The 27,949-nt window shown below is 53.2% G+C and overlaps 1 protein-coding gene across 2 annotated transcripts; it reads right to left on the reverse strand.

Moving 5' to 3' along the window:
* Positions 1-442: 442 nt before the first annotated feature.
* Positions 443-25,079, reverse strand: SYT3 (synaptotagmin 3). 2 transcript variants are annotated; one of them, XM_064701143.1, is made up of 9 exons: positions 24,806-25,048; positions 22,372-22,528; positions 16,268-16,706; positions 13,076-13,622; positions 11,145-11,265; positions 8,528-8,699; positions 4,762-4,891; positions 3,386-3,457; positions 443-636 (listed from the first exon to the last, which is right to left on the reverse strand). In XM_064701143.1, exons 2-8 carry the CDS (start codon positions 22,523-22,525, stop codon positions 3,389-3,391), a joined length of 1,632 nt encoding a protein of 543 aa, XP_064557213.1. In that variant the 5' UTR covers positions 22,526-22,528; positions 24,806-25,048; the 3' UTR covers positions 443-636; positions 3,386-3,388. The 2 variants fall into 2 exon arrangements, with proteins under 2 accessions (XP_064557213.1, XP_064557214.1); XM_064701144.1 differs by lacking the exons at positions 443-636; positions 3,386-3,457; positions 4,762-4,891; positions 8,528-8,699; positions 11,145-11,265 and adding an exon at positions 11,897-12,253 and having other exon boundaries at positions 24,806-25,079.
* Positions 25,080-27,949: the final 2,870 nt, after the last annotated feature.

Genomic DNA, 27,949 nt, shown 5'->3' on the forward strand with positions numbered 1-27,949 from the left:
ATCCCATTTTGGGATCCCTTTTTTTGGGGTCCCTTTTTTTAGGGTTTCCTTTTTTTGAGGTCCCCCTCCCCCATTTTTGGGGTCCCCCTCCCCATTTTGGGTTCCCATTTTTGGGTCCCTTCTTTAGGGTTTCCTTTTTTTGGGGTCCATCTTGGGGTCTCCCTCCCCCATTTTTGGGGTCCATTTTTGGGGTCCCCCTCCCCCATTTTGGGGTCCCCCTCCCCCATTTTGGGTCCCATTTTTGGGTCCCCTCTCTTTTTTGGGTCCCCTTTTGGGGTCCCCTCTCCATTTTGGGGTCCCATTTTGGGGTCCCCCTCCCCATTTTGGGGTTCATTTTGGGGTCCCCCTCCCCCATTTTTGGGGTCCATTTTGGGGTCCCCCCTCCCCCATTTTTGGCCCCCCCCCCCAAACACGAACTGACACACACGGTGGGGGGGGGGTGTGGGGGAGGGGCGGGGGGGGAGCCCCATTTTTTTGGGGGGGGGTTCCCCTCCCCCCCCCCACCCCCCCCGGTATTTTGGGGGTTCACAGTGGGGGGGGGCGGGGCCCCCCCGTGTCTTGGGGGGCCCGGGGGGGGCCCGGGGGGGGCCGGGGGGGCCCCCATGGCTTCGGCCCGGCGGCCCCGGCGGCTCCGCCCTGCGGGACCAGTACGGACCAGTATAGACCAGTATGGACCAGTATGGAACGGTATGGAACGGTATGGAACGGTATGGAACGGTATGGACCAGTATAGACCAGTATGGACCGGTATGGAACGGTATGGAACGGTATGGAACGGTATGGACCGGTATGGACCAGTATGGAATGGTATGGACCGGTATGGACCGGTATGGACCAGTATAGACCAGTATAGACCAGTATGGACCGGTATGGAACGGTATGGACCGGTATGGACTGGTATGGACCAGTATGGACCAGTATGGACCAGTATAGACCAGTATGGACCAGTATGGACCGGTATGGAACGGTATGGAATGGTATGGACCGGTATGGACCAGTATGGAATGGTATGGAACGGTATGGACCGGTATGGACCACTATGGACCAGTATGGACCGGTATGGACCGGTCTGGACCGGTATGGACCAGTATAGACCAGTATGGAACAGTATGGACCGGTATGTACCAGTATGAACCAGTATGGACTGGTATGGAATGGTATGGAACGGTATGGACCAGTATAGACCAGTATAGACCGGTATGGAACGGTATGGACCAGTATAGACCGGTATGGACTGGTATGGAATGGTATGGAACGGTATGGACCAGTATAGACCAGTATAGACCGGTATGGACTGGTATGGACCAGTATGGAACGGTATGGACCAGTATGGACTGGAATGGAACGGTATGGAAGGGTATGGACCGGTATGGACCAGTATAGACCAGTATAGACCAGTATGGAACGGTATGGACCGGTATGGAACGGTATGGACTGGTACGGAATGGTATAAACTGGTATGAACCAGTATAAACCAGTATGGACTGTATGGACCAGTATAAACCAGTATGGACCAGCATGGACCGCTATGAACCAGTATAAACCAGTATGAAATGGTGTGGACTGGTATTGAATGGTATAAACCGGTATGGACTGGTATGGACCAGTATAAACCAGTATGGAATGGTATAAACTGGTATGGACCAGTATGAACCAGTATGGAATGGTACAGACCAGTATAAACCAGTATGGACTGGTATGGACCAGTGTAATCTGGTATGGACTGGTATAAACCAGTATAAACCAGTATAAACCAGTATAAACCAGTATAAACCAGTATGGACTGGTATGGACCAGTATAAACTGGTATGGACCAGTATGAACCGATACGGACCAGTATGGACCGGTATGAACCAGTATGGAATGGTATGAACCAGTACAAACCAGTATAGACCAGTATGGAACGGTATGGACCAGTATGGGAATGGGAACTCCCAGTATGGACCAGTATGGACCAGTATAAACCGGTATGGACCAGTGATTCCCAGTATGGCCCAGTGCCCTCCCAGTATGAAAATGTGAATTCCCAGTCCCTCCCAGTCCCTCCCAGTTTGCCCAGTTTGGTTCCCAGTCCCTTCCAGTGTTCCCAGTCCATCCCAGTGCTCCCAGTTTGGTTCCCAGTGTTCCCAGTTTATCCCAGTTTGGCTCCCAGTCCCTCCCAGTGCTCCCAGTTGGGCTCCCAGTCCGTCCCAGTTTATCCCAGTTTGGCTCCCAGTCCATCCCAGTTTGGCTCCCAGTTTATCCCAGTCTATCCCAGTCCATCCCAGTTTGGCTCCCAGTTTATCCCAGTCTATCCCAGTTTGGTTCCCAGTCCCTCCCAGTCCATCCCAGTCCATCCCAGTTTGGCTCCCAGTCCATCCCAGTCCCTCCCAGTTCCATCCCAGTCCATCCCAGTCCATCCCAGTCCATCCCAGTTTATCCCAGTCCATCCAAGTTTGGCTCCCAGTTTATCCCAGTCCATCCCAGTTTGGCTCCCAGTCCATCCCAGTCCCATCCCAGTCCATCCCAGTTTGGCTCCCAGTCCATCCCAGTCCCATCCCAGTCCATCCCAGTCCATCCCAGTCCATCCCAGTTTATCCCATTCTATCCCAGTTTGGCTCCAGTCCATCCCAGTCCATCCCAGTTTGGTTCCCAGTCCATCCCAGTTTATCCCAGTCCATCCCAGTCCCTCCCAGTCCATCCCAGTCCATCCCAGTCCCTCCCAGTTTATCCCAGTCCATCCCAGTTTATCCCAGTCCATCCCAGTCCATCCCAGTTTGGCTCCCAGTCCATCCCAGTCCCTCCAGTCCCTTCCAGTCCATCCCAGTCCATCCAGTCCATCCCAGTCCTCCCAGTCCATCCAGTCCATCCCAGTCCATCCAGTTTGGCTCCCAGTCCCTCCCAGTCCATCCCAGTCCCTCCCAGTCCCTTCCAGTCCATCCCAGTCCGTCCAGTCCATCCCAGTCCATCCCAGTCCCTCCCAGTCCATCCCAGTTTGGCTCCCAGTCCATCCCAGTCCATCCCAGTCCATCCCAGTCCATCCCAGTCCATCCCAGTTTGGCTCCCAGTCCATCCCAGTCCATCCCAGTCCATCCCAGTCCCTCCCAGTCCCTCCCAGTCCCTTCCAGTCCCTCCCAGTCCATCCCAGTCCCTCCCAGTCCATCCCAGTCCATCCCAGTCCCTCCCAGTCCATCCCAGTCCATCCCAGTCACTCCCAGTCCATCCCAGTCCCTCCCAGTCCATCCCAGTCCATCCCAGTCCATCCCAGTCCATCCCAGTCCATCCCAGTTTGGCTCCCAGTCCATCCCAGTTTATCCCAGTCCATCCCAGTTTGGCTCCCAGTCCATCCCAGTTTGGCTCCCAGTCCATCCCAGTCCCTCCCAGTCCATCCCAGTTCGGCTCTCACCGCTCAGGGCGGGCCCAGGGCCTCTCCCGGGGCCGCTTTGTCCCGCGGGGCCGCCTTGGTCAGAGCCTTCTCCTGGGGACGGACGGACGGACGGACGGGGGGCAGACGGACAGGGAGGGACAGATGGACAGGGAGGGACAGAAGGATAGAAGAATGGACATGGGGACACACGGACACACGGACACCGGGACAGACGGACAGACAGAGGGACATGTGTGACAGGGAGGGACAGACGGACACGGGGACATGGGAACGGACACGGGGACAGACAGAGGGACACGGGGACAGGGACAGACAGACAGAGGGACACGGGGACGCAGGGACAGACGGACGGACAGGGGGACAGGGAGGGACAGACAGACACACGGACGGGGACACAGGGACGGACACAAGGACAGATGGACACAGGGACAGGGAGGGACAGAGGGACGGGGGACACAGGGACAGAGGGACACCAGGACAGATGGACAGAGGGACGGACAGGGGGACAGACAGAGGGACACCAGGACAGACAGATGGACACGGGGACAGGGAGGGACAGACGGACACAGGGATGGACAGACACGGGGACACGGGGACAGAGGGATAGACGGACAGAGGGACACGGGGACAGACAGAGGGACATGGGGACAGACAGACAAAGGGGCAGAGGGACAGACGGACGGACACGGGGACAGGGAGGGACAGAGGGACAGGGATGGGGACAGACGGATGGACAGGGACAGAGACAGAGGGACAGAGGGACACGGGGACAGACGGAGGGACACGGAGATGGACACAGGGACAGACGGACAGAGGGACAGGACAGGACAGACGGACGCTGTCAGGGATCCCGAGGCCCCCTTTGGATTCCGGGGCCCCCTATGGGATCTGGGGGATCCTATGGGTTTTGGGGTGTCCCTATGGGATTCTGGGGATTTTGGGGTCCCGGGGGGCTTTTTGGGGGTCCCCAGGGGGATTTTTGGGGTCCCCAGGGGGTTTTGGGGGGTCCTGACCTCCACCAGGGTGTGCCAGTGCTCGATGGGCTTGGGGGTTTCTATGGGATCCTTATGGAGTCTGGGGGTTCCCTATGGGATTCTGGGAGTTTTGGGGGGTCCTAGGGGGATTTTTGGGGTCCCCAGGGGGGGTTTTGGGGGTCCCCAGGGGGTTTTGGGGGTCCCCAGGGAGATTTTTGGGGGGTCCTGACCTCCACCAGGGTGTGCCAGTGCTCGATGGGCTTGGGGGTTTCTATGGGGTCCTTATGGGATCCCTATGGGATCTTTATGGGATCTGGGGGTTCCCTATGGGATTCTGGGGGTTTTGGGGGGTCCTGGGGGGATTTTGGGGGTCCCCAGGAGGGTTTTGGGGGTCCCCAGGGGGTTTTGGGGGGTCCTGACCTCCACCAGGGTGTGCCAGTGCTCGATGGGCTTTCGGGGGTTCGCCAACATCTGTGCCCAGTGCTCGCGGCCGGGGCCGTCGGCGTCGCTGCCCACGCGGCACAGCCCGATCACCTCGTTGTGCCCGATGCTATCGAGGGGGTCACAGGGGGTCAGGGGCACCCCAAAAAACCCCAAAAAACCCAAAATATCCCCAAAAATCCCCTAAAAAAGCCCCCACTCTGTATGATCCCAAAAACCCCCAAAACGACCCCAAATCTGGCCCCGTTGGTTTCCCAGCCCGATCACCTCGTTGGGCCCGATGCTGTCGGGGGAGGGGGGGTCACAGGGGGTCAGGGGCACCCCAAAAAACCCCAAAATACCCCCAAAATATCCCCAAAAATTTCCCAGTTAGAAGGACCCCAAAATCCCCCAAATCGACCCCAAAATCCCCCAAAAGTAACCCCAAATCCGACCCAACCAGAACAGCCCCATCACCTCCTCGAAACTGATTTTGGGGGATCAGGGGGACCCCAAAACCATGGGAGGAACCCCAAAATCCCCCTCAAATCCCCCCAAAATTCCCATTCTTCAGAGCCCCAAAATCCCCCAAAACGAGCCCAAATCTGGTCCACCCACAACAGCCCCATCACCTCCTCCTGCCTGATTTTGGGGGATCAGGGGGACCCCAAAACCATGGGAGGAACCCTAAAAACTCGGGGAGACCCCAAAATCCCCCCCAAAAATTCCCCGTTCTTCGGAACCCCAAAATCCCCCAAAATTACCCCAAATCCAGCCCAACCTGAACAGCCCCATCACCTTCAGGTGTCCAATCTTGGAGGGGTCAGGGGGACCCCAAAACCATGGGAGGAACCCCAAAATCCCCCCTCAAACCCCCCCAAAATTCCCCATTCTTCAGGACCCCAAAATCCCCCAAAACGACCCCAAAATCCCCCAAAAAGAGCCCAAACCCGGCCCCGTTGGTTTCCCTGCCTCGATCACCTCAACCAAAGGGCGTCCCGTTCCTCCAGGATGATCCCAAACACCCTAAAAACCCCAAAATCACCCCAAAATTCCCTCCAAAGACCCCCCCAGTACAAACCAGTACAAACCAGTTCAACCCAACAATGACGACGACGTTGACGTTCTCATGGAGGACGTCAACCAAGGAGCGTCCCATTGATCCGGGATGACCCCAAATGCCCCAAAATCCCCAAAAATGCCCCCAAACCCCCTCCAAGACCCCAAAATTCCTTCCAAAGACCCCCCCAGTACCTCCCAGTACAAACCAGTTGAACCCAACAATGATGACAACGTTGATGGTCTCACGGAGGACGTCAACCAAGAAATGTCCCATTGCTCCGGGATGACCCCAAACACCCAAATCCCCAAAATCACCCCAAAACCCCTCCAGGACCTCTCAAAGAACCCCAAAATTCCTTCCAAAGACCCTCCCAGTACAAACCAGTTGAACCCAACAATGACGACAACGTTGACGGTCTCATGGAGGACGTCAACCAAGGAGCGTCCCATTGCTCCAGGATGACCCCAAATGTCCCAAAATCTCCCAAATCCCCCCAAAACCTCTCAATGATCCTTCAAAACCCCCAAGAGATCCCAAAGACCCTTCAAATTCCATCCTGGAGCCCTCCCAGTACAAACCAGTTCAACCCATCAATGGTGATGATGTTGACGTTCTCATGGAGGGCGTCAACCAAGGAGCGTCCCATTGCTCCAGGATGACCCCAAACACCCCAAAACCACCCAAATCTCCCCAAAACCCCTCCAGGACCTCTCAAAGAACCCCAAAATTCCTTCCAAAGACTTCCCAGTACTTCCCAGTACAAACCAGTTGAACCCAACAATGACGACAACACTGACGTTCTCATGTTGGACGTCAACCAAGGAGCGTCCCATTGCTCCAGGATGACCCCAAATGTCCCAAAATCCCCAAAAATCACCCCAAAACCCCTCCAGAACCCCAAAGTTCCTACAAAGACCCCCCCAGTACAAACCAGTACAAACCAGTTCAACCCAACAATGACGACAACGTTGACGTTCTCATGGAGGACGTCAACCAAGGAGCGTCTCATCGATCTGGGATGACCCCAAATGCCCCAAAATCCCCCAAAATGCCCCCAAACCCCCTCCAAGACCCCAAAATTCCTTCCAAACACCCCCCCAGTACAAAACAGTTGAACCCAACAACGGTGACAATGTTGACGTTCTCATGGAGGACGTCAACCAAGGAGCGTCCCATTGCTCCACAATGACCCCAAATGTCCCAAAACCCCCCAAATCTCCCCAAAACCCCTCCAGGACCTCTCAAAGAACCCCAAACCCCCTCCAAAGACTTCCCAGTACCTCCCAGTACAAACCAGTTGAACCCAACAATGAGGACAACGTTGACGGTCTCATGGAGGGCATCAACCAAGGAGCGTCCCATTGCTCCAGTATGACCCCAAATGTCCCAAAATCCCCAAAATCACCCCAAAACCCCTCCAGAACCCCAAAGTTCCTACAAAGACCCCCCCAGGACCTCCCAGTACAAACCAGTTGAACCCAACAATGACGACAACGTTGACGGTCTCATGGAGGACGTCAACCAAGGAGCGTCTCATCGATCTGGATGACCCCAAATGCCCCAAAATCCCCAAAAATCACCCCAAAACCCCTCCAGAACCCCAAAGTTCCTACAAAGACTTCCCAGTACCTCCCAGTACAAAGCAGTTGAACCCAACAATGATGACAACGTTGACGGTCTCATGGAGGACGTCAACCAAGGAGTGTCCCATCGATCTGGGATGACCCCAAATGCCCCAAAATCCCCAAAAATGCCCCCAAACCCCCTCCAAGACCCCAAAATTCCTTCCAAAGACCCCCCCAGGACCTCCCAGTACAAAACAGTTGAACTCAACAATGATGACAACGTTGACGTTCTCATGCAGGACGTCAACCAAGAAATGTCCCATTGCTCCGCGATGACCCCAAATGCCCCAAAATCCCCCAAATCCCCCCAAAACCTCTCAATGACCCTTCAAAACCCCCAAGAGATCCCAAAGACCCTTCAAATTCCATCCTGGAGCCCTCCCAGTACAAACCAGTTCAAGCCAACAATGACGATGATGTTGACATTCTCATGGAGGACACCCACCAAGGAGCGTCCCATTGCTCCGGGATGACCCCAAACACCCCAAAACCCCTCCAGGACCTCTCAAAGAACCCCAAAATTCCTTCCAAAGACCCCCCAGTACAAACCAGTTCAACCCAACAATGACGACGACGTTGACGTTCTCATGGAGGACGTCAACCAAGGAGCGTCCCATTGCTCCGGGATGACCCCAAATGCCCCAAAATCCCCCAAATCCCCCCAAAACCTCTCAATGACCCTTCAAAACCCCAAGAGATCCCAAAGATCCTTCAAATTCCATCCTGGAGACCTCCCAGTACAAACCAGTTCAAGCCAACAGTGGTGATGACATCGACGTTCTCATGCAGGACGTCAACCAAGAAATGTCCCATTGCTCCAGGATGACCCCAAATGCCCCAAAATCCCCCAAATCTCCCCAAAACCCCTCCAGGACCTCTCAAAGAACCCCAAACCCCCTCCAAAGACTTCCCAGTACCTCCCAGTACAAACCAGTTCAACCCAACAATGAGGACAACGTTGACGTTCTCATGGAGGACGTCAACCAAGGAGCATCCCATTGCTCCGGGATGACCCCAAAAGCCCCCAAAACCACCCAAAATGACCCCAAAACCTCTCCAGACCCCTCCCAGGGCGCACCAGTCGTAGTCGACGACGGCGATGGTGAGGCTGACGTGGTGCACGCTCTCGTGGGGCACGTCGAACACCAGCGCCTCGTTGTAGTTGGGGTTCAGCGTGTTCTTCTTGATGGACGTCTTGCGCTTCTTCAGCCGCCGGCCCTCGGCCATCAGCGAGGCCTTCACGTAGGGGTCTGCGGGCCCCACACACTCATGGGACCCCAGAGCGCCCCACAATAATCCATGGGGCCCCATAGAACCCCATAAACCCCATAGCACCCCATAAACCCCATAATAATCCATAGAACCCCATAGCACCCCACAGAACCCCATGGATCCCATAGCACCCCATAGAACCCCATAGAACCCCATAGATCCCATAACACCCCATAGAACCCATAGTACCCCACAGAACCTCATAATAACCTATGGACACCATAATAACCCATGGAACCCCACAGGCCCCATAGAGCCCCATAATAACCCACGGAACACCAAAGTGCCCCACAATAATCCATGGGGCCCCATAGACCCCATAGAGCCCCATAATAATCCATAGAACCCCATAGCACCCCATAGAACCCATAGCACCCCATAATAACCTATGGACACCATAATAACCCATGGAACCCCACAGACCCCATAGAACCCCATAGCACCACATAGATCCCATAGCACCCCATAGAACCCCATAGAACCCATAACACCCCATAGCACCCCATAGAACCCATGGTACCCCATGGAACCCCATAATAACCTATGGACACCATAATAACCCATGGAACCCCACAGACCCCATAGAACCCCATAGATCCCATAGCACCCCAGAGCACCCCATAGATCCCATAGCGCCCCATAGAACCCCATAGATCCCATAGCACCCCATAGATCCCATAGCACCCCATAGAATTCATAGTGCCCCATAGAACCCCATAATAACCTATGGACACCATAAGAACCCATGGAACCCCACAGACCCCATAGAGCCCATAATAACCCACGGAACACCAAAGTGCCCCACAATAATCCATGGGGCCCCATAGACCTCCATAAACCCCATAGCACCCCATAGAACCCCATAGAACCCATAACACCCCATAGAACCCACAGTACCCCATAGAACCCCATAATAACCTATGGACACCATAATAACCCATGGAACCCCACAGACCTCATAGAGCCCCATAATAATCCACAGAACCCCATAACACCCCATAGAACCCACAGTACCCCATAGAACCCCATAGAACCCCATAGCACCCCATAGATCCCATAACACCCCATAGCACCCCATAGAACCCATAGCACCCCACAGAACCCCATAATAACCTATGGACACCATAATCACCCATGGAACCCCACAGACCCCATAGAGCCCCATAATAATCCACAGAACCCCATAATAACTCATGGGACCCCAAATAGCCCCACAATAATCAATAGCGCCCCATAGATCCCATAGCACCCCATAAAACTCATAACACCCCATAGAACCCCATAGACCCCATAACACCCCATAGAACCCCATAGACCCCATAACACCCCATAGACCCCATAGCACCCCATAGAACCCCATAGCACCCCATAGAACCCATAGCAGCCCATAGAACCCCATAGATCCCATAACACCCATAGTACCCCATAGAACCCCATAATAACCTATGGACACCATAATAACCCATGGAACCCCATAGCACCCCATAGAACCCATAGTACCCCATAGAATCCCATAATAATCTATGGACACCATAATAACCCATGGAACCCCACAGACCCCATAGAGCCCCACAATAATCCATAGAACCCATAACACCCCATAGATCCCATAGCACCCCATAGAACCCCATAGAACCCCATAGCACCCCATAGAACCCATAGTACCCCACAGAACCTCATAATAACCTATGGACACCATAATAACCCATGGAACCCCACAGACCCCATAGAACCCCATAATAACCCACGAACACCAAAGTGCCCCACAATAATCCATGGGCCCCATAGACCTCCATAAACCCCATAGCACCCCATAGAACCCCATAGAACCCCATAGAACCCATAGTACCCCTGGAACCCCATAATAACCTATGGACACCATAATAACCCATGGAACCCCACAGACCCCATAGAACCCCATAGATCCCATAGCACCCCATAGCACCCCATAGATCCCATAGCACCCCATAGAACCCCATAGATCCCATAGCACCCCATAGATCCCATAGCACCCCATAGAACCCCACAGACCCCATAGAACCCCACAGAACCCATAGCACCCCATAGAACCCATAGCACCCCAGAGCACCCATAGATCCCATAGCCCCCACAGAACCCCATAGATCCCATAGAACCACATAGAACCCCATAGATCCCATAGCACCCCATAGATCCCATAGCACCCCATAGAACCCATAGCAACCCATAGAACCCATAGCAACCCATAGAACCCCAATATACCCCATAATAACCCACAGGATCCCATAGACCACAAAACACCCCCAAAATCCACACCCAAATCCCCCAAAATTACCCCAAAACGACCCCAAAATGACCCCAAATCCCCCCAAATGACCCCAAATGACCCCTGTGACACACCTGTGACACACCTGTGACTCACCTGTGACACACCTGTGACTCACCTGAGTAGCCGGTGAGGTCCATGGCGCGCAGGTTGGAGGCGCGGATGACGGTGACCGTGAGGCGCCCGGCCGTGGGCAGGTAACAGAGCGAGAAGTTCACCTCGCCCAGGTCGGCCTTCTCCTGCAGGTGGGACAGGGACAGGTGAGGGGACAGGTGGGACAGGTGAGACAGGTGGGACAGGTGGGACAGGGACAGGTGAGACAGGTGGGACAGGGACAGGTGGGACAGGGACAGGTGGGCCAGGTGAGGGGACAGGTGGGACAGGTAACAGAAATTCACCTCGCCCAGGTCGGCCTTCTCCTGTGGGTGGGACAGGTGGGACAGGTGAGGGGACAGGGACAGGTGGGACAGGGACAGGTGGGACAGGTGAGGGGACAGGGACAGGTGGGAAAGGGACAGGTGGGACAGGTGGGACAGGTAACAGAAATTCACCTCGCCCAGGTCGGCCTTCTCCTGCGGGTGGGACAGGGACAGGTGAGACAGGTGGGACAGGTGAGGGGACAGGTGGGACAGGGACAGGTGGGACAGGTGGGACAGGGACAGGTGGGACAGGAGAGGGACAGGTGGGACAGGGACAGGTGAGACAGGTGGGACAGGTAACAGAAATTCACCTTGCCCAGGTTGGCCTTCTCCTGCGGGTGGGACAGGGACAGGTGAGACAGGTGGGACAGGTGAGGGGACAGGTGGGACAGGGACAGGTGGGACAGGTGGGACAGAGACAGGTGGGACAGGTGGGACAGGTGGGACAGGGACAGGTGAGACAGGTGGGACAGGTAACAGAAATTCACCTCGTTCAGGTCGGCCTTCTCCTGTGGGTGGGACAGGGACAGGTGGGACAGGTGGGACAGGGACAGGTGGGACAGGTGAGGGGACAGGGACAGGTGGGACAGGAGAGGGACAGGTGGGACAGGAGAGGGACAGGTGGGACAGGAGGGACAGGTAACAGAAATTCACTTTGCCCAGGTTGGCCTTCTCCTGTGGGTGGGACAGGTGGGGACAGGTGAGGGGACAGGTGAGGGGACAGGGACAGGTGGGACAGGTGAGACAGGTAGGACAGGGACAGGTGGGACAGGTAACAGAAGTTCACCTCGCCCAGGTCGGCCTTCTCCTGCGGGTGGGACAGGTGGGACAGGTGAAGGACAGGTGAGGGATGGGGACGAGGACAGGTGAGGGGACAGGGACAGGTGAGGGACAAGTGAGAGGACAAATGAACACAGATGAGGGGACAGGTGGGACAGGGACAGGTAACAGAGCGAGAAATTCACCTTGCCCAGGTTGGCCTTCTCCTGTGGGTGGGACAGGTGAGGGGACAGGTGGGGGACAGGTGAGGGGACAGGTGAAGGACAGGTGAGACAGGTAGGACAGATGAGGGATGGGGACGAGGACAGGTGAGGGACAGGTGGGACAGGGACAGGTGAGGGGACAGGGACAGGTGCCATAGGTGCCTCCAGGTGACCCCCGTGGGTCACCATCTCCAGAAGGTTCTCCAGCCCCACCTGCTCACCTCACCTGTCCCATCACCCTGTCCTATGGAATTTCGAGGTGTTTTGGGGTTCTCCCTTTCTCCTCATGAGTTCCCCGAGATTTCAGTGTCCACTCACCCCCGTCCCCTCCTGGATGTCCCTCAGGTGACCATCTCCAGAAGGTTCTCCTCCACCATTTACCCCATGAATTTTTCATATTTTTCTGCATTTCTTTGGGGATTTTTTTTAGGAGTTTTGGGATCATTTTGAGGTTCCCCACATGTTCCCCAAGATTTCAACGTCCACTCACCCCCGTGCCCTCCTGGATGTCCATCTCCAGAAGGTTCTCCAGCACCATTTACCCCATGAATTTTTGTGGTTTTTATGTTTTTTCCAGGTTTTTTTAGGAGTTTTGAGGTCTTTGTGATGCTCCCCATGGGTTCCCCACCATTCCAGCGTCCACTCACCCCCGTGCCCTCCTGGATGTCCTTCCAGATGGCCACCTCGGGCCGCGCCTCGGCCGCCTCCAGCAGGTTGTCCATCACCACCTGCCCGATGAGGTCGTGCCGCGAGAAGCGGTCGAAGTCGTAGACGCTGAAGTGCAGCCGCCGCGCCGGCAGCTCGGCGAAGGGCACCCCGAAGCTGAAGGTCTCGTCCCACTCGGGGTTCAGCGTCCTCCTCAGCACCTTGGTCTGGAACTTCTTCTTGCGGTCGGGCAGCAGGTAGATCTTCACGTAGGGGTCCGAGAAGCCGTTGGAGTCCTTGGCCGGCAGGTCGCGGGCGCGCAGGACGCGCACCAGCAGCTGCTGGGAGCCGTACGAGTAGCGCAGGGACACCTGCAGGCGCCCGCACGGAGGGGACGCGGGGACACCGCCGGGGCCACCGCCGGGGCCGCCACCGGGGCCACCACCGCGGGCACCGCCCGGCTCGGCGTCACCGGCGGGGCCGTAGAGCTCGGGCTGGATCTGGCCCAGGTGGGCAGGGGGCTCCTCGGGCACCGGGGGCAGCGACGAGCTGGGGGGACACAGCGGGGGTGGGGTCAATGATGATTTTGGGGTCGTGGATTTGGGGGATTTGGGGTTGAGGATTTGGGGCTCAAAATGGGTTTGGAGTGAGGGATTTGGGGTTAGAGATGGTTTTGGGATAGAGGATTTGGGGTTCAAGGTGTTTTTGGGGTCACGGATTTGGGGTTAGGGATGGTTTTGGGATGGAGGTTTTGGGGTTAAGGATGGTTTTGGGGTCATGAATTTGGGGTTAGGGATGGTTTTGGCATGAAGGATTTGGGGTAAGGGATGGTTTTGGGGTCACAGATTTGGGGTTAAGGATGGTTTTGGGGTCATGGGTTTGGGGGATTTGGGGTCGAGGATTTGGGGTTCAAGATGGTTTTGAGATGGAGGTTTTGGGGTTAAGGATGGTTTTGGGGTGGGGTATTTGAAGTTACAGACGGTTTTGGGATGGAGGATTTGGGGTTAGAGATGGTTTTTGGGTAACAGGTTTGGGGTTAGGGATGGTTTTGGGGTGCTGGATTTGGGGTTAGAGATGGTTTTGGGGTAACAGGTTTGGGGTTAGAGATGGTTTTGGGGTGCTGGATTTGGGGTTTGAGATGGTTTTGGGATGGAGGTTTTGGGGTTAAGGATGGTTTTGGGGTGGGGTATTTGAAGTTAGAGATGGTTTTGGGATGGAGGATTTGGGGTCAGAGATGGTTTTGGAGTAACAGGTTTGGGGTTAAGGATGGTTTTGGGGTCATGAATTTGGGGTTAGGGATGGTTTTGGCATGAAGGATTTGGGGTTAGAGATGGTTTTTGGGTCACAGATTTGGGGTTAGGGATGGTTTTGGGGTCGTGGTTTGGGGATTTGGGTCGAGGATTTGGGGTTCAAGACGGTTTTGAGATGGAGGTTTTGGGGTTAAGGATGGTTTTGGGGTCACAGATTTGGGGTTAGGGATGGTTTTGGGGTGCTGGATTTGGGGTTAAAGATGGTTTTGGGATGGAGGTTTGGGGTTAGAGAAGGTTTTGGGGTCACAGATTTGGGGGTAAGGATGGTTTTGGGGTGATGGATTTGGGGTTAGAGATGGTTTTGGGGTCATGGATTTGGTGTTAGGGATGGTTTTGGGGTCACGGATTTGGGGTTAGGGATGGTTTTAGGGTCAAGGATTTGGGGTTAACGATGGGTTTGGGATCACAGATTTGGGATTAGGGATGGTTTTGGGGTCATGAATTTGGTGTTAGGGATGGTTTTGGGGTCACAGATTTGGGGTTAAGGATGGTTTTGGAGTCATGAATTTGGGGTTAGAGATGGTTTTGGGATGGAGGATTTTGGGTTAGAGACAGTTTTGGGGTGCAGGATTTGGGGTTAGAGATGGTTTTGGGGTAACAGATTTGGGGTTAAGGATGGTTTTGGAGTAACAGATTTGGGGTAAGGATGGTTTTGGGGTCATGAATTTGGGGTTAGGGATGGTTTTAGGGTCAGGGATTTGGGGTTAAGGATGGGTTTTGGGGTGCAGGATTTGGGGTTAAGGATGGTTTTGGGGTGAGGGATTTGGGGTCAGCGTTGGTTTTGGGGTGAGGGATTTGGGGATTTGGCGAGGAGGATTTTGGATTAGGGATGAGTTTGGGGTTGAGGATTTGGGGATAAGAGATGGTTTTTGGATGAGGGATTTGGGAGAAAGGATGGTTTTGGGATGGGGATTTGGGGTTAGACAGACCCCCTGTCCCACCCAGCCCCCCTTGTCCCCACATCCTCCCATCCCCCCTGTCACCCTCAAATGTCCCCAAATGTCCCCAAATGTCCCCAAATGCCCCAAATTCCCCAATGTCCCCATGGTACCTAAATGTTCCCAAATCCCCCAAATGACAACAATCTCCCAGATGTCCCCCAAATGTCCCTAATATCCCCAATGTCCCCATTGTCCCCAAATGTCCCCAATGTCCCCAATCCCCCAAATGCCCCCAATGCCCCCAAATTTCCCAAATGTCCCCAATCCCCAAATGTCCCCAACGCCCCCAAGTGTCCCCAATGTCCCCATGACCCAAAATGTCCCCATGGTACCCAAATGTCCCCAATTTCTCCAATATTCCCAATCCCACAATGTCCCCAAATTTCTCCAAATGCCCCAATGTCCCCAATCCCCCAAAGTCCCTAGATGTCCCAAATATCCCCAATGTCCCCAAACGTCCCCAAAGTCTCCAATATCCCCAATGTCCCCAACACTCCCAAGTGTCCTCAATTCCCCCAATGTCCCCAAATGTCCCCAAATCCCCCCATTGTCCCCAATGTTCCTATATCTCCCAAGTGTCCCCAAATGTCCCCAATATCTCAAATGTCCTCAATGTCCCTCAATGTCCCCAAGGTCCCCAAATGCCCCAAAATGTCCCAAATCCCCAGAAGTCCCCATGGTACCTAAGTGTCCCCAATGTTCCAAATGTCCCCAAATGTCCCCAAATGTCCCCAAATCCCCCCATTGTCCCCAATGTTCCTAAATCTCCCCAAATGCCCCCAATATCTCCCATGTCCCCAATGTCCCAAATGTCCCCAAACGTCCCAAATCCCCCAAGTCCCTGGATGTCTCAAATGTCCCAAAATGTCCCCAATATCCCAAATGTCCCCAAATCCCCCCAAATGTCCCCAAAAGGTCCCCAAACTCCCCCACCCCCCCTTACCTGCCGCCCATCCCCCCCCCGAGCTGCTGCGAGGGGACGCTGGGCAGCCCCCCCGCCCCTCCCCCACCGTCCCCCCCAAACTCGGGGGGGCCCTGGGGGGGTCCCGAGCCGGGCAGGGGGAGGGGCGTGGCCAGGGGCGGGGCCAAGCCCCGGGACCCCCCCCCAATTTCGGGGCAGGGCCCCATGTCCAGGTAGCAGCGCTCGGGGGGGGGCTCGGGGGGGTCCCCCCGGTCGGGGAGGGGGTCCCCAAAAGGGCCCGGAGCCCCCCCCGGCCCCCCCAGGCCGCCTTGGGGGGGGTCTTTCCTCGGGGGGCCCCCCCCGGGACCCCCCTTGTGGCGCCAGGGGACCCAGCAGAGCTTCCAGGAGACGAAGAGGGAGACGCCGAGCAGGACCAGGCCGCAGAAGGTGACGATGACAGAGAGCAGCGACACCGACACCTCTGGGGAGAACAAAATTGACCTAAATCAGACAAATTTAACCCAAAATTAACCAAAATGCAAAAAAAACCCCATAAAAATTCGTCCAGGATTGACCAAAATCCAGCCAGGATTGCCCCAAACCCCAGCAGGACCAGGCCGCAGAAGGTGACGACGATGGAAAGCAGCGACACCGACACCTCTGGGGGGGAGAGAGACCCAAAATCACCAAAATTCAACCCAAAATCTGCAAAAATACAAAAAAAACCCATAAAAATCCAGCCAGGATTGACCAAAATCCAGCCAGGATTGCCCCAAACCCCAGCAGGACCAGGCCGCAGAAGGTGACGATGACGGAGAGCAGCAACACCGACACCTCTGAGGGATAAAAACAATTACCAAATCAACCCAAATTATACAAATGCCAAAATTACACAAAATCGCAAAAATACACTCAAAATCAAAAAATCCAGCCAGGATTGACCAAAATCCAGCAGGATTGCCCCAAACCCAGCAGGACCAGGCCGCAGAAGGTGACGATGACAGAAGCGGGTACACCGACACCTCTGGGGAGAAAAAATGACCTAAATCAGACAAATTTAACCCAAAATTAACAAAATGCAAAAAAAAAAAACCCATAAAAATCCATCCAGGATTGACCAAAATCCACCAGAATTCAGAAATCACCAAACACCCTGAGCAAGACCAGGCCGCAGAAGGTGACGATGACGGAGAGCAGCGACACCTCTGAGGGATAAAAAACCCAAAATTAACCAAATTCCACCCAAATTCTATACAAAATGCACAAAAATGTACACAAAATCTGCAAAAATCCACTCAAAAATCACAAAAATTCCAGCCGGGATTGACCAAAATCCAGCCAGGATTGCCCCAAACCCCCAGCAGGACCAGGCCGCAGAAGGTGACGATGACGGAGAGCAGCGACACCGACACCTCTGGGGAGAACAAAATTGACCTAAATCAGACAAATTTAACCCAAAATTAACCAAAATGCAAAAAAAAACCATAAAAATTCGTCCAGGATTGACCAAAATCCAGCCAGGATTGCCCCAAACCCCAACAGGACTAGGCCACACAAGGTGACGATGATGGAGAGCAGTGACACCGACACCTCTGGGGGGAGAAGACCAAAATACCAAATTCAACCCAAAATCCAAAAATCAAAAACCATAAAAATCAGAGGATTGACAAAATCCAGCCAGGATTGCCCAAACCCACAGACAGGGCAGAAGGTGACGATGACGAGAGCAGCGACACCTTGGGATAAAACCAATAACCAAATCACCAATTAAAAACACAAAATGTACACAAAATGCAAAACACAAAATAAAATCGCCAGATTGACCAAATCCAGCAGGATTGCCCCAAACCCAGCAGGACAGCGCAGAAGGTGAGTACGGAGAGCATGACACGACACTGGAAAAAACCAAAATAAAAAATTAACCAAAATTCAAAATCAGAAAGCAGCGACACCGACACCTCTGGGGAGAACAAAATTGACCTAAATCAGACAAATTTAACCCAAAATTAACCAAAATGCAAAAAAACCCCCATAAAAATCCATCCAGGATTGACCAAAATCCACCCAGAATTCACAGAAATCCACACAAACACCCTGAGCAAGACCAGGCCACAGAAGGTGACGATGACAGAGAGCAGCGACACCAACACCTCTGAGGGATAAAATCACCCAAAATAAACCAAAATTAACCCAAAATTATCAAAAATACAAAAAAAAAACCCATAAAAATCCATCCAGATTTGACCAAAATCCAGCCAGAATTGCCCCAAACCCCAACAGGACCAGGCCGCAGAAGGTGACGATGACGGAGAGCAGCGACACCGACACCTCTGAGGGATAAAATCACCCAAAATAAACCAAAATTAGCCCAAAATTATCAAAAATACAAAAAAAATCCCATAAAAATCCAGCCAGGATTGACCAAAATCCACCCAAATCCCTCAGGATGCCACTCCCAGCAAGACCAGGCCGCAGAAGGTGACGATGACGGAAAGCAGCAACACCGACACCTCTGGGGGGAAAATAACCCAAAATTAACCAAATTCAACCCACATTCTACACAAAATGTACACAAAATCTGCAAAAATCCACTCAAAAATCACAAAAATCCAGCCAGGATTGACCAAAATCCAGCCAGGATTGCCCCAAACCCCAGCAGGACCAGGCCGCAGAAGGTGACGATGACAGAAAGCAGTGACACCGACACCTCTGGGGAGAACAAAATTGACCTAAATCAGACAAATTTAACCCAAAATTAATCAAAATGCAAAAAAAACCCCATAAAAACTCATCCAGGATTGACCAAAATCCACCCAGAATTCACAGAAATCCACACAAACACAATGAGCAGGACCAGGCCGCCGAAGGTGACATTGACAGAGAGCAGTGACACCGACACTTCTGGGGGGAAAATAACCCAAAATTAACCAAATTCAACTCAAATTCTACACAAAATGCACAAAAATGTACACAAAATCTGCAAAAATCCACTCAAAAATCACAAAAATCCAGCCAGGATTGACCAAAATCCAGCCAGGATTGCCCCAAACACACAGCAGGACCAGGCCGCAGAAGGTGATGATGATGGAGAGCAGTGACACCGACATCTCTGAGGGATAAAATCACCCAAAATAAACCAAAATTAGCCCAAAATTATCAAAAATACAAAAAAAATCCCATAAAAATCCAGCCAGGATTGACCAAAATCCACCCAAACCCCTCAGGATGCCACTCCCAGCAAGACCAGGCCGCAGAAGGTGACGATGACGGAAAGCAGCGACACCAAAACCTCTGAGGGATAAAATCACCCAAAATAAACCAAAATTAACCCAAAATTATCAAAAATACAAAAAAAACCCCATAAAAATCCATCCAGATTTGACCAAAATCCAGCCAGGATTGCCCCAAACCCCAACAGGACCAGGCCGCAGAAGGTGACGATGACGGAGAGCAGCAACACCGACACCTCTTGGTGGGAGAAAATTCTCCAAAATCACTCAAATTCAATCCTAAATTATCAAAAATACAAAAAAAACCCCATAAAAATCCAGCCAGGATTGACCAAAATCCACCCAAATCCCTCAGGATGCCACTCCCAGCAAGACCAGGCCGCAGAAGGTGACGATGACGGAAAGCAGCGACACCGACACCTCTGAGGGATAAAATCACCCAAAATAAACCAAAATTAACCCAAAATTATCAAAAATACAAAGAAAATCCCATAAAAATCCAGCCAGGATTGACCAAAATCCAGCCAGGATTGCCCCAAACCCCAGCAGGACCAGGCCGCAGAAGGTGACGATGACGGAGAGCAGCGACACCGACACCTCTGGGGGGAAAATAACCCAAATTTAACCACATTCAACTCAAATTCTACACAAAATGCACAAAAATCTGCACAAAATCTGCAAAAATCCACTCAAAAATCACAAAAATCCAGCCAGGATTGACCAAAATCCAGCCAGGATTGCCCCAAACCCCAGCAGGACCAGGCCGCAGAAGGTGACGATGACGGAGAGCAGCGACACCGACACCTCTGAGGGATAAAATAACCCAAAATTAACCAAATTCAACCCAAATTCTATACAAAATGCACAAAAATGCACACAAAATCTGCAAAAATCCACTCAAAAATCACAAAAATCCAGCCAGGATTGAAAAAATCCAGCCAGGATTGCCCCAAACCCCACAGGACCAGGCCTCTGAAGGTGACGATGACGGAGAGCAGCAACACCGACACCTCTTGGTGGAGAAAATTCTCCAAAATCACTCAAATTCAATCCTAAATTATCCCAAAATACAAAAAACCCTAAAAAATCCAGCCAGGATTGACCAAAATCCACCAAATCCTCAGGGGTGCCATGCCCAGCAAGACCAGCGCAGAGTGACGATGACGGAGGCAGCGACACGAACCTGAGGTAAAATCACCAAATAACCAAATTTAACCAAATTATCAAAATACAAAGAAACACAATAAAAATCAGCCAGATTTGATCAAATCCAGCCAGGTTGCCCAAACCCAGGACCAGGCCGCAGAAGTGACGATGACAGACAGTGTGCACACCGACACCTTGAGGGATAAATCACCCAATAATACCAAAATTACCCAAATTATCAAAATACAAAAATGCCCCATAAATCCAGCAGGATTGCCCCAAACCCCAGCAGGACCAGGGCCGCAGAGTGACGATGCAGAACTGCAGTGACACGACACCCTGCGGGAGACAAACTTTACCAAAATCACCCAAATTCAACCCAAAATCCAATAAAATCAGCTAAAAAATTCCGGCCAGAATTGACCAAAATCCAGGTGTATTGTACCTGTGCCAGCGGGCCGCGGGTGCCCGCGGTGCTGCAGCAGGTGTGTGCAGGTGTGCTGTACCCATACCCAGCTGTACCCAGGTGTGTCTGTACCCATGCCCAGGTGTGCCCAGGTGCGTTACCTGTATCCGCGGGCCGCGGGTGCCCGCGGTGCCGCAGCAGGTGTGTGCAGGTGTGCTGTACCCATACCCAGCTGTACCCAGGTGTGTCTGTACCTATGCCCAGGTGTGCCCAGGTGCGTTACCTGTATCAGCAGGCCTTGGGTGCCCACGGTGCCGCAGCAGGTGTGTCTATACCCATACCCAGCTGTACCCAGGTGTACCCAGGTGTAACTCAGGTGTGCCCAGGTGTGCCCAGGTGTGCCCAGGTGCGGTACCTGTATCCGCCGGTCGCGGGTGCCCGCGGTGCCGCAGCAGGTGTGTGCAGGTGTGCTGTACCCATACCCAGCTGTACCCAGCTGTACCCAGGTGTGCCCAGGTGTGTCTATACCATCCCACTGTACCAGTGTCCAGGTGTGTCTATACCCATCCCAGCTGTGCCCAGGTGTGCAGTGCTTACCTGTATCCGCGGCCGCGGGTGCCCCGCGGTGCCGCAGCAGGTGTGTCATATGACCCATCCCAGCTGTACCCAGGTGTGTCTGTACCCATGCCCAGGTGTGCCCAGTGTGCCCAGGTGTGCCCAGGTGTTACCTGTATCCGTGGGCGCGGGTGCCCGCAGTGCCTCATGCAGGTGTGTCTATACCCATCCCAGGTGTGCCCAGTGTGCCCAGGTGACTGTTACCATGTATTACGCAGCGGCCACGGGTGCCCGCGGTGCCGCAGCAGGTGTGTCTATACCCATGCCCAGGTGTGCCCAGCTGTACCCAGGTGTGTCTGTACCCATGCCCAGCTGTGCCCAGGTGTGCCCAGGTGCGTTACCTGTATCCGCGGGCCGCGGGTGCCCGCGGTGCCGCAGCAGGTGTGTGCAGGTGTGTCTATACCCATGCCCAGGTGTGCCCAGCTGTACCCAGGTGACCTGTACTGTCCCAGTGTATGTACATGGTGTGCGGCGCAGTGCCGCGGTGCCGCAGCAGGTGTACCCAGGTGTGTCTTCCATCCGCTGTGCCCAGCTGTGCCCAGGTGCCATACCTTGTCAGCGGCCGCGGGTCCCGCGTGTGCCCAGCAGGTGTGTGCAGGTTGCTGTACCATATCCCAGCTGTACCCAGGGTGCCCAGGTGTGCCGAGGTGTGCCCAGGTGTACCCAGGTGTGCCCAGGTGTGTCTATACCCATGCCCAGCTGTACCCAGCTGTACCCAGGTGTGCCCAGGTGTGCCCAGGTGCCCATACCTGTATCCGCGGGCCGCGGGTGCCCGCGGTGCCGCAGCAGGTCGGTGAACTCGAGGCAGCGCGCGTGGGGCGGGCGGGCGCGGGGGGCGAAGCAGAGCTCGTGCACCAGGCGCAGCGCGCTGCGGCAAACGTCCTCCTCGTAGTCCCCGGACATGGCCTGGGAATGGGGCAAAAACACGGGAAAATGGGAAAAAATGGGTGGAAAAACGAGGGGTTTGTGTTGCCCCAATATCCTGAAAAAATGGGAAAATTTGGGGAAAATACGGCCAAAATATGAAGAAAACACACAGTGATAAATGTATGGGATAAACGTCCTCCTCGTAGTACCCGCACATGGCCTGGACATGGGGCAAAAACACGGGAAATTGGGAAAAAATGGGCTGAAAAATGAGATTTTTGGGATGCCCAGATGTCCTGAAAAAATGGGGCGAAAATGTGGAAATTTGGGGAAAATGTGGTGAAAAATATGAATGAAATCATGCGGCAAATGTCCTCCTCGTAGTCCCTGGACGTGGCCTGGGAATGGGGAAAAAACACGGGAAATTGGGAAAAAACGGGGGGGAAAAATGAGAGGTTTGTGTTGCCCCAATTTCCTGAAAAAATGGGAAAATTTGGGGAAAATACAGCCAAAATACGAAGAAAACACACAGTGATAAATGTATGGGATAAACGTCCTCCTCATAGTCCCTGGACATGGCCTGGAAAATGGGGAAAAAACACAGGAAATTGGGAAAAAATGGGTGGAAAAATGAGATTTTTGGGATTTCTGGGTGTGGGGGAAAAATGGGGAAAATTGGGGAAAATAAGGAGAAAATACAAAGATAATACACAGTGATAAATGTATGGGATAAACGTCCTCCTTGTAGTCCCTGGACATGGCCTGGACTTGGGGAAAAAACACAGGAAATTGGGAAAAAATGGGTGGAAAAATGAGATTTTTGGGATGCCCAGATGTCCTGAAAAAATGGGGGGAAAACGTGGAAATTTGGGGAAAATATGGAGGAAAATACAGATGACATCAAGAGGCAAACGTCCTCCTCGTAATCCTCAGACGTGGCCTGGAAATGAGGAAAAAACACAGGAAATTGGGAAAAAATGGGCGGAAAAATGAGATTTTTGGGGTTTCTGGGTATGGGGAAAAAATGGGGGAAAAATGAGGAAATTTGGGGAAAATATGGAGAAAATGTGGGGAAAATGTTCTCCTCAAAGTCACCAGAAGTGGCTAAAAATGGGGGGAAAATGGGCAAAAAGGAAAAAAAGGGAAATAAAGGGGAGGAAGTGGGGAAAAAAGGGGGAGGAATGAGGAAAAAATGGGGAAAATTTGGGGAAATTTGGGGGAAATTGGGGGTGAATGGAGAGGGAAATGGGGAAAAATGGGGGGATGAGGAAAAAATGGCAAAATTGATGAAAAATTCGGAAAAAATGTGGGGAAGGGCTAAAATGGGAGTGGTTAAAATGGGAAAAAATGGGTTAAAAATTGAGGAAAAAATGCAGGAAAAAATGGAGGAGAGGAATGAGGAAAAAACGGGAAAGATTGAGGAAAAAAATTGGGGAAAAAGGAGGAAACATAGGGAAAAATGGAGGGGGGAAATGGATGGAAAAAACAGGGGTAAAATGTGGAGAAAATGGGGGAAAAAAGGGAAAAATTGGGCAAAAAACTTGGGGAAAAAACATCCTGGTCATGATCCACAGATATGGGGGGAAAATGGGATAAAACCACAGAAAAATGGGCAAAAATGGGGAAAAAAGTGGGAAAAATTCTCATCGAAGTCCCTGGACATGACCGGGGAAAAAATATGGCGCTGAACACACCTGGGCACACCTGGGCACACCTGGGCACACCTGGGCACATCTGGGCACACCTGGGCACACCTGGCACAGCCCCTTCCATTTTAGCCCCTCCCCTTTTTGCCCCTCCCACTTTAGCCCCTCCCACTCTCGATCCCTTTAAGCCCCACCCTGTTAAGCCCCTCCCATTTAACCACACCCACTTTAGCCCCTCCCCGATGAAGCCACGCCCCATAAAGCCCCACCCCTTTATGCCCTCCCCTTTAAACCCCACCCCTTTAAGCCCATCCCACTTTAGCCCCTCCCCCTTAAGCCCCACCCACTGAAGCCCCGCCCTGACGAAGCCACAACTCTTCAGGCTCCGCCCCTTTAAGCCCCACCCCTTTAAGCACCTCCCACTTTAAGCCTCTCCCTGAACCCTCACCTCATTAGGGCCCCTCCCCTTTTAAGCCCCACCCCTTTAGCCCCCACCCATTTAAGCCCCTCCCCCTCACTCCTCAGACATTTGAGCCCCTCCCCTTTAAGCCCCACCCACTTTAGCCACTCCTCCTTTAGCCACACCCATTTCAGCCCCTCCCATTTCAGCCCCTCCCATTTTAGCCCCTCCCAATTCAGCCCCACCCATTTAAGCCCCGCCCCCTCTCACCTTTGGGGTCTCCCGACTTTGGGGGGGGTCAGAGGGGCCCGGGGGGGGGTCTGGGGGGGCGGGGCCGGGCCATGGAGGGCGGGGCCAGGGGGGGCCCCCTCGCGTCACCTGTGGGGGGACAGGAATGAGGGGGATGCCACAGAAGTGACCCCAAAATGAACCCCAAATTCACCCAAAATGGCCCCAAAATTACCCCAAAATTACCTAAAAATTGACCCCAAATTGACCCCAAAAACTGACCCCAAAATGGCCCCAAAATGACCCAAAATGGCCCCAAAATTGACCCCAAAATGACCCAAAATCTCACCCCAAAAGTGACCCAAAATGGCCCCAAAAGTGACCCTAAAAATGTCCATAAAATCACCCAAAAACTGACCCCAAAATGGCCCCAAAATGATCAAAATCTGACCCCAAAATGGCCCAAAAAGTGACCCCAAAATGGCCCCAAAATGATCAAAACCTGACCCCAAAATGACCCAAACTTGGCCCAAAAATGACTCAAAACTTGACCCCAAAATGGCCCCAAAAGTGACCCCAAGATGAGCAAAAATCTGACCCCAAAAGTGACCCAAAATGGCCCCAAAAGTGACCCCAAGATGAGCAAAAATCTGACCCCAAAATGGCCCCAAAACTGACCCCAAAATGACCCAAAATCTCACCCCAAAATGGCCCCAAAAGTGACCCAAAATGACCCCAAAATGGCCCCAAAAGTGACCCTAAAAATGTCCATATAATTACCCAAAAACTGACCCCAAAACGACCCCAAAAGTGACCCCAAAATGGCCCCAAAATGACCCAAAATGGCCCCAAAATGATCAAAACCTGACCCCAAAAGTGACCCCAAAATGCCCCCAAAAGTGCCTCAGACCAGGTGTTACCCCAAAATTGCTCCCCAAAATCCCCGCCCCAAACACCTGAACCCCAAAATCCCTTCCCTAAATCTGCCCCACGCACCTGAACCCCAAAATCCCCACCCCAAAATCTGCCCCACACACCTGAACCCCAAAATCCTCACCCCAAAATCAGCCCTGCACACCTGAACCCCAAAATCCCCACCCCAAAATCCCCCCAAAATCAGCCCCACACACCTGAACCCCAAAATCCCCACCCCAACCCTGATCCAAACACCTGAACCCCCAAAACCCTCACCCCAAAATCAGCCCCACACACCTGAACCCCAAAATCCCTTCCCTAAATCTGCCCCACGCACCTGAACCCCAAAATCCTCACCCCAAAATCAGCCCCACACACCTGAACCCCAAAATCCTCACCCCAAAATCAGACCCCAAAATTACCCATGCCACCACACACTGAACCCCCCAAATCTGTTCCCCAATATCTGTCCCACTCACCTGAACCCCAATACCTGCACCCCAAAATCATCCCTTCACACCTGAACCCCGATACCTGTCCCCCCAAAACCACCCCATAAAACCTGTCCCCCCAAAACCGCCCCCCTTCACCTGCCACACACACCTGAACCCCAAAATCCCCACCCCAAACCTGATCCAAACACCTGAACCCCAAAACCCTCACCCCAAAATCAGCCCCGCACACCTGAACCCCAACACCTGAACCCCAAAATCCTCACCCAAAATCTCCCTACCTGTCCCCATCACCTGCCCCACACCTGAACCTTAAATCTGCTCCCTGTCACCTGAACCCCAACACCTGAACCCAAAATCCCACCCCAAAATCAGCCCCACTACCTGAACCCCAAACCTACCACCCCAAAATCTGTCCCCATTATCTGTCCACACACCTGAACCCCAATACCTGACCCCAAAATCCATCCCCACAAACCTGTCACCCCGATACCTGCCCCACACCAAAAACCTCACCCATAAAACCTTCCCCACAAAACCCACTGTCCCATATCTGCCCACTCACCTGAACCCCAATACCTGCACCCCAAAACTGATCCAAACACCTGAACCCCAACTGTCCCCAACCACCCAAAAACCTGTCCAAACACTGACCCCCAAACCCCTCACCACTAAAAATTCACCCCACACACAACACTGAACCCCAAACCCTCACCCAAAATCTGCCCCCCGCCTCAACACTGACCCCAAAATCCTCACCCCAAAATCTCCTCCCTACCTATCCCCCATCACCTGCCCCACACCTGAACCTTAAATCTGCTCCCTATCACCTGAACCCCAACAACCTGAACCCCAAAATCCTCACCCCAAAATCAGCCCCATTACCTGCCCGCACACCTGAACCCCCCAAATCTGTTCCCCAATATCTGTCCCACTCACCTGAACCCCAATACCTGCACCCCAAAATCATCCCTTCACCCTGACCCTTCACAATCCTACCCCATTCCATACCTGCCACCCAACTAAATCATCCCTTCCACCTGAACCCCAACACTGAACCCCAAAATCTCCCCAAACCTGATCCCATCACCTGCCCCAAACCTAACCTTAAATCTGCCCCTGCACACCTGAACCCCAACACCTGACCCCAAAACCTCCCCCATCACCTGATCCAAACACCTGAACCCCAAAACCCCCACCCCAAAATCAGCCTCTCACACACTGAACCCCAAAATCCCCACACCCCAAAATCACCCCAACCTGAACCCCCAATAATCCTCACCCCAAAACGCCCCACACACCTGACCCAAATCCTGAACCCCAAAATCAGCCCCATTACCTGGCCACACACCTGAACCCCACCCAAATCTGTCCCAATACTGTCCCACTCACCTGAACCCCAAAATCCTCACACCCATCAAATCAGCCCCACACACTGAACCCCAAAATCCTCACCCCCACATAATCTCCCCCATACTGTTCCCCCATATTGCCCCCACCTGAACCCAAATACCTGCCCAGCACACTGAACCCCAAACACATACTGAATCCCAAATCCTCACCCCAAAACAGCCCCATTACCTGCCACACACACCTGAACCCCCAAATCTTTCCCAATATCTGTCCACTCAACCTGAACCCAAATACCTCACCCAAAAATCACCCCCATTACCTGACCCCAAATCCTGAACCCCAATACCTGTACCTCACACACCTAAACCCCAACTCATAAATACTGTCCACCACCAAACCCCCTCCATCACCTTGCCCCCATCACTGACCTGAACCCCAAAAACTACACCCAAAATCGCCCCACACT

This window comes from Zonotrichia leucophrys, unplaced genomic scaffold (assembly GCF_028769735.1).
Source record: "Zonotrichia leucophrys gambelii isolate GWCS_2022_RI unplaced genomic scaffold, RI_Zleu_2.0 Scaffold_357_52636, whole genome shotgun sequence".
NCBI lineage: Eukaryota > Metazoa > Chordata > Aves > Passeriformes > Passerellidae > Zonotrichia > Zonotrichia leucophrys.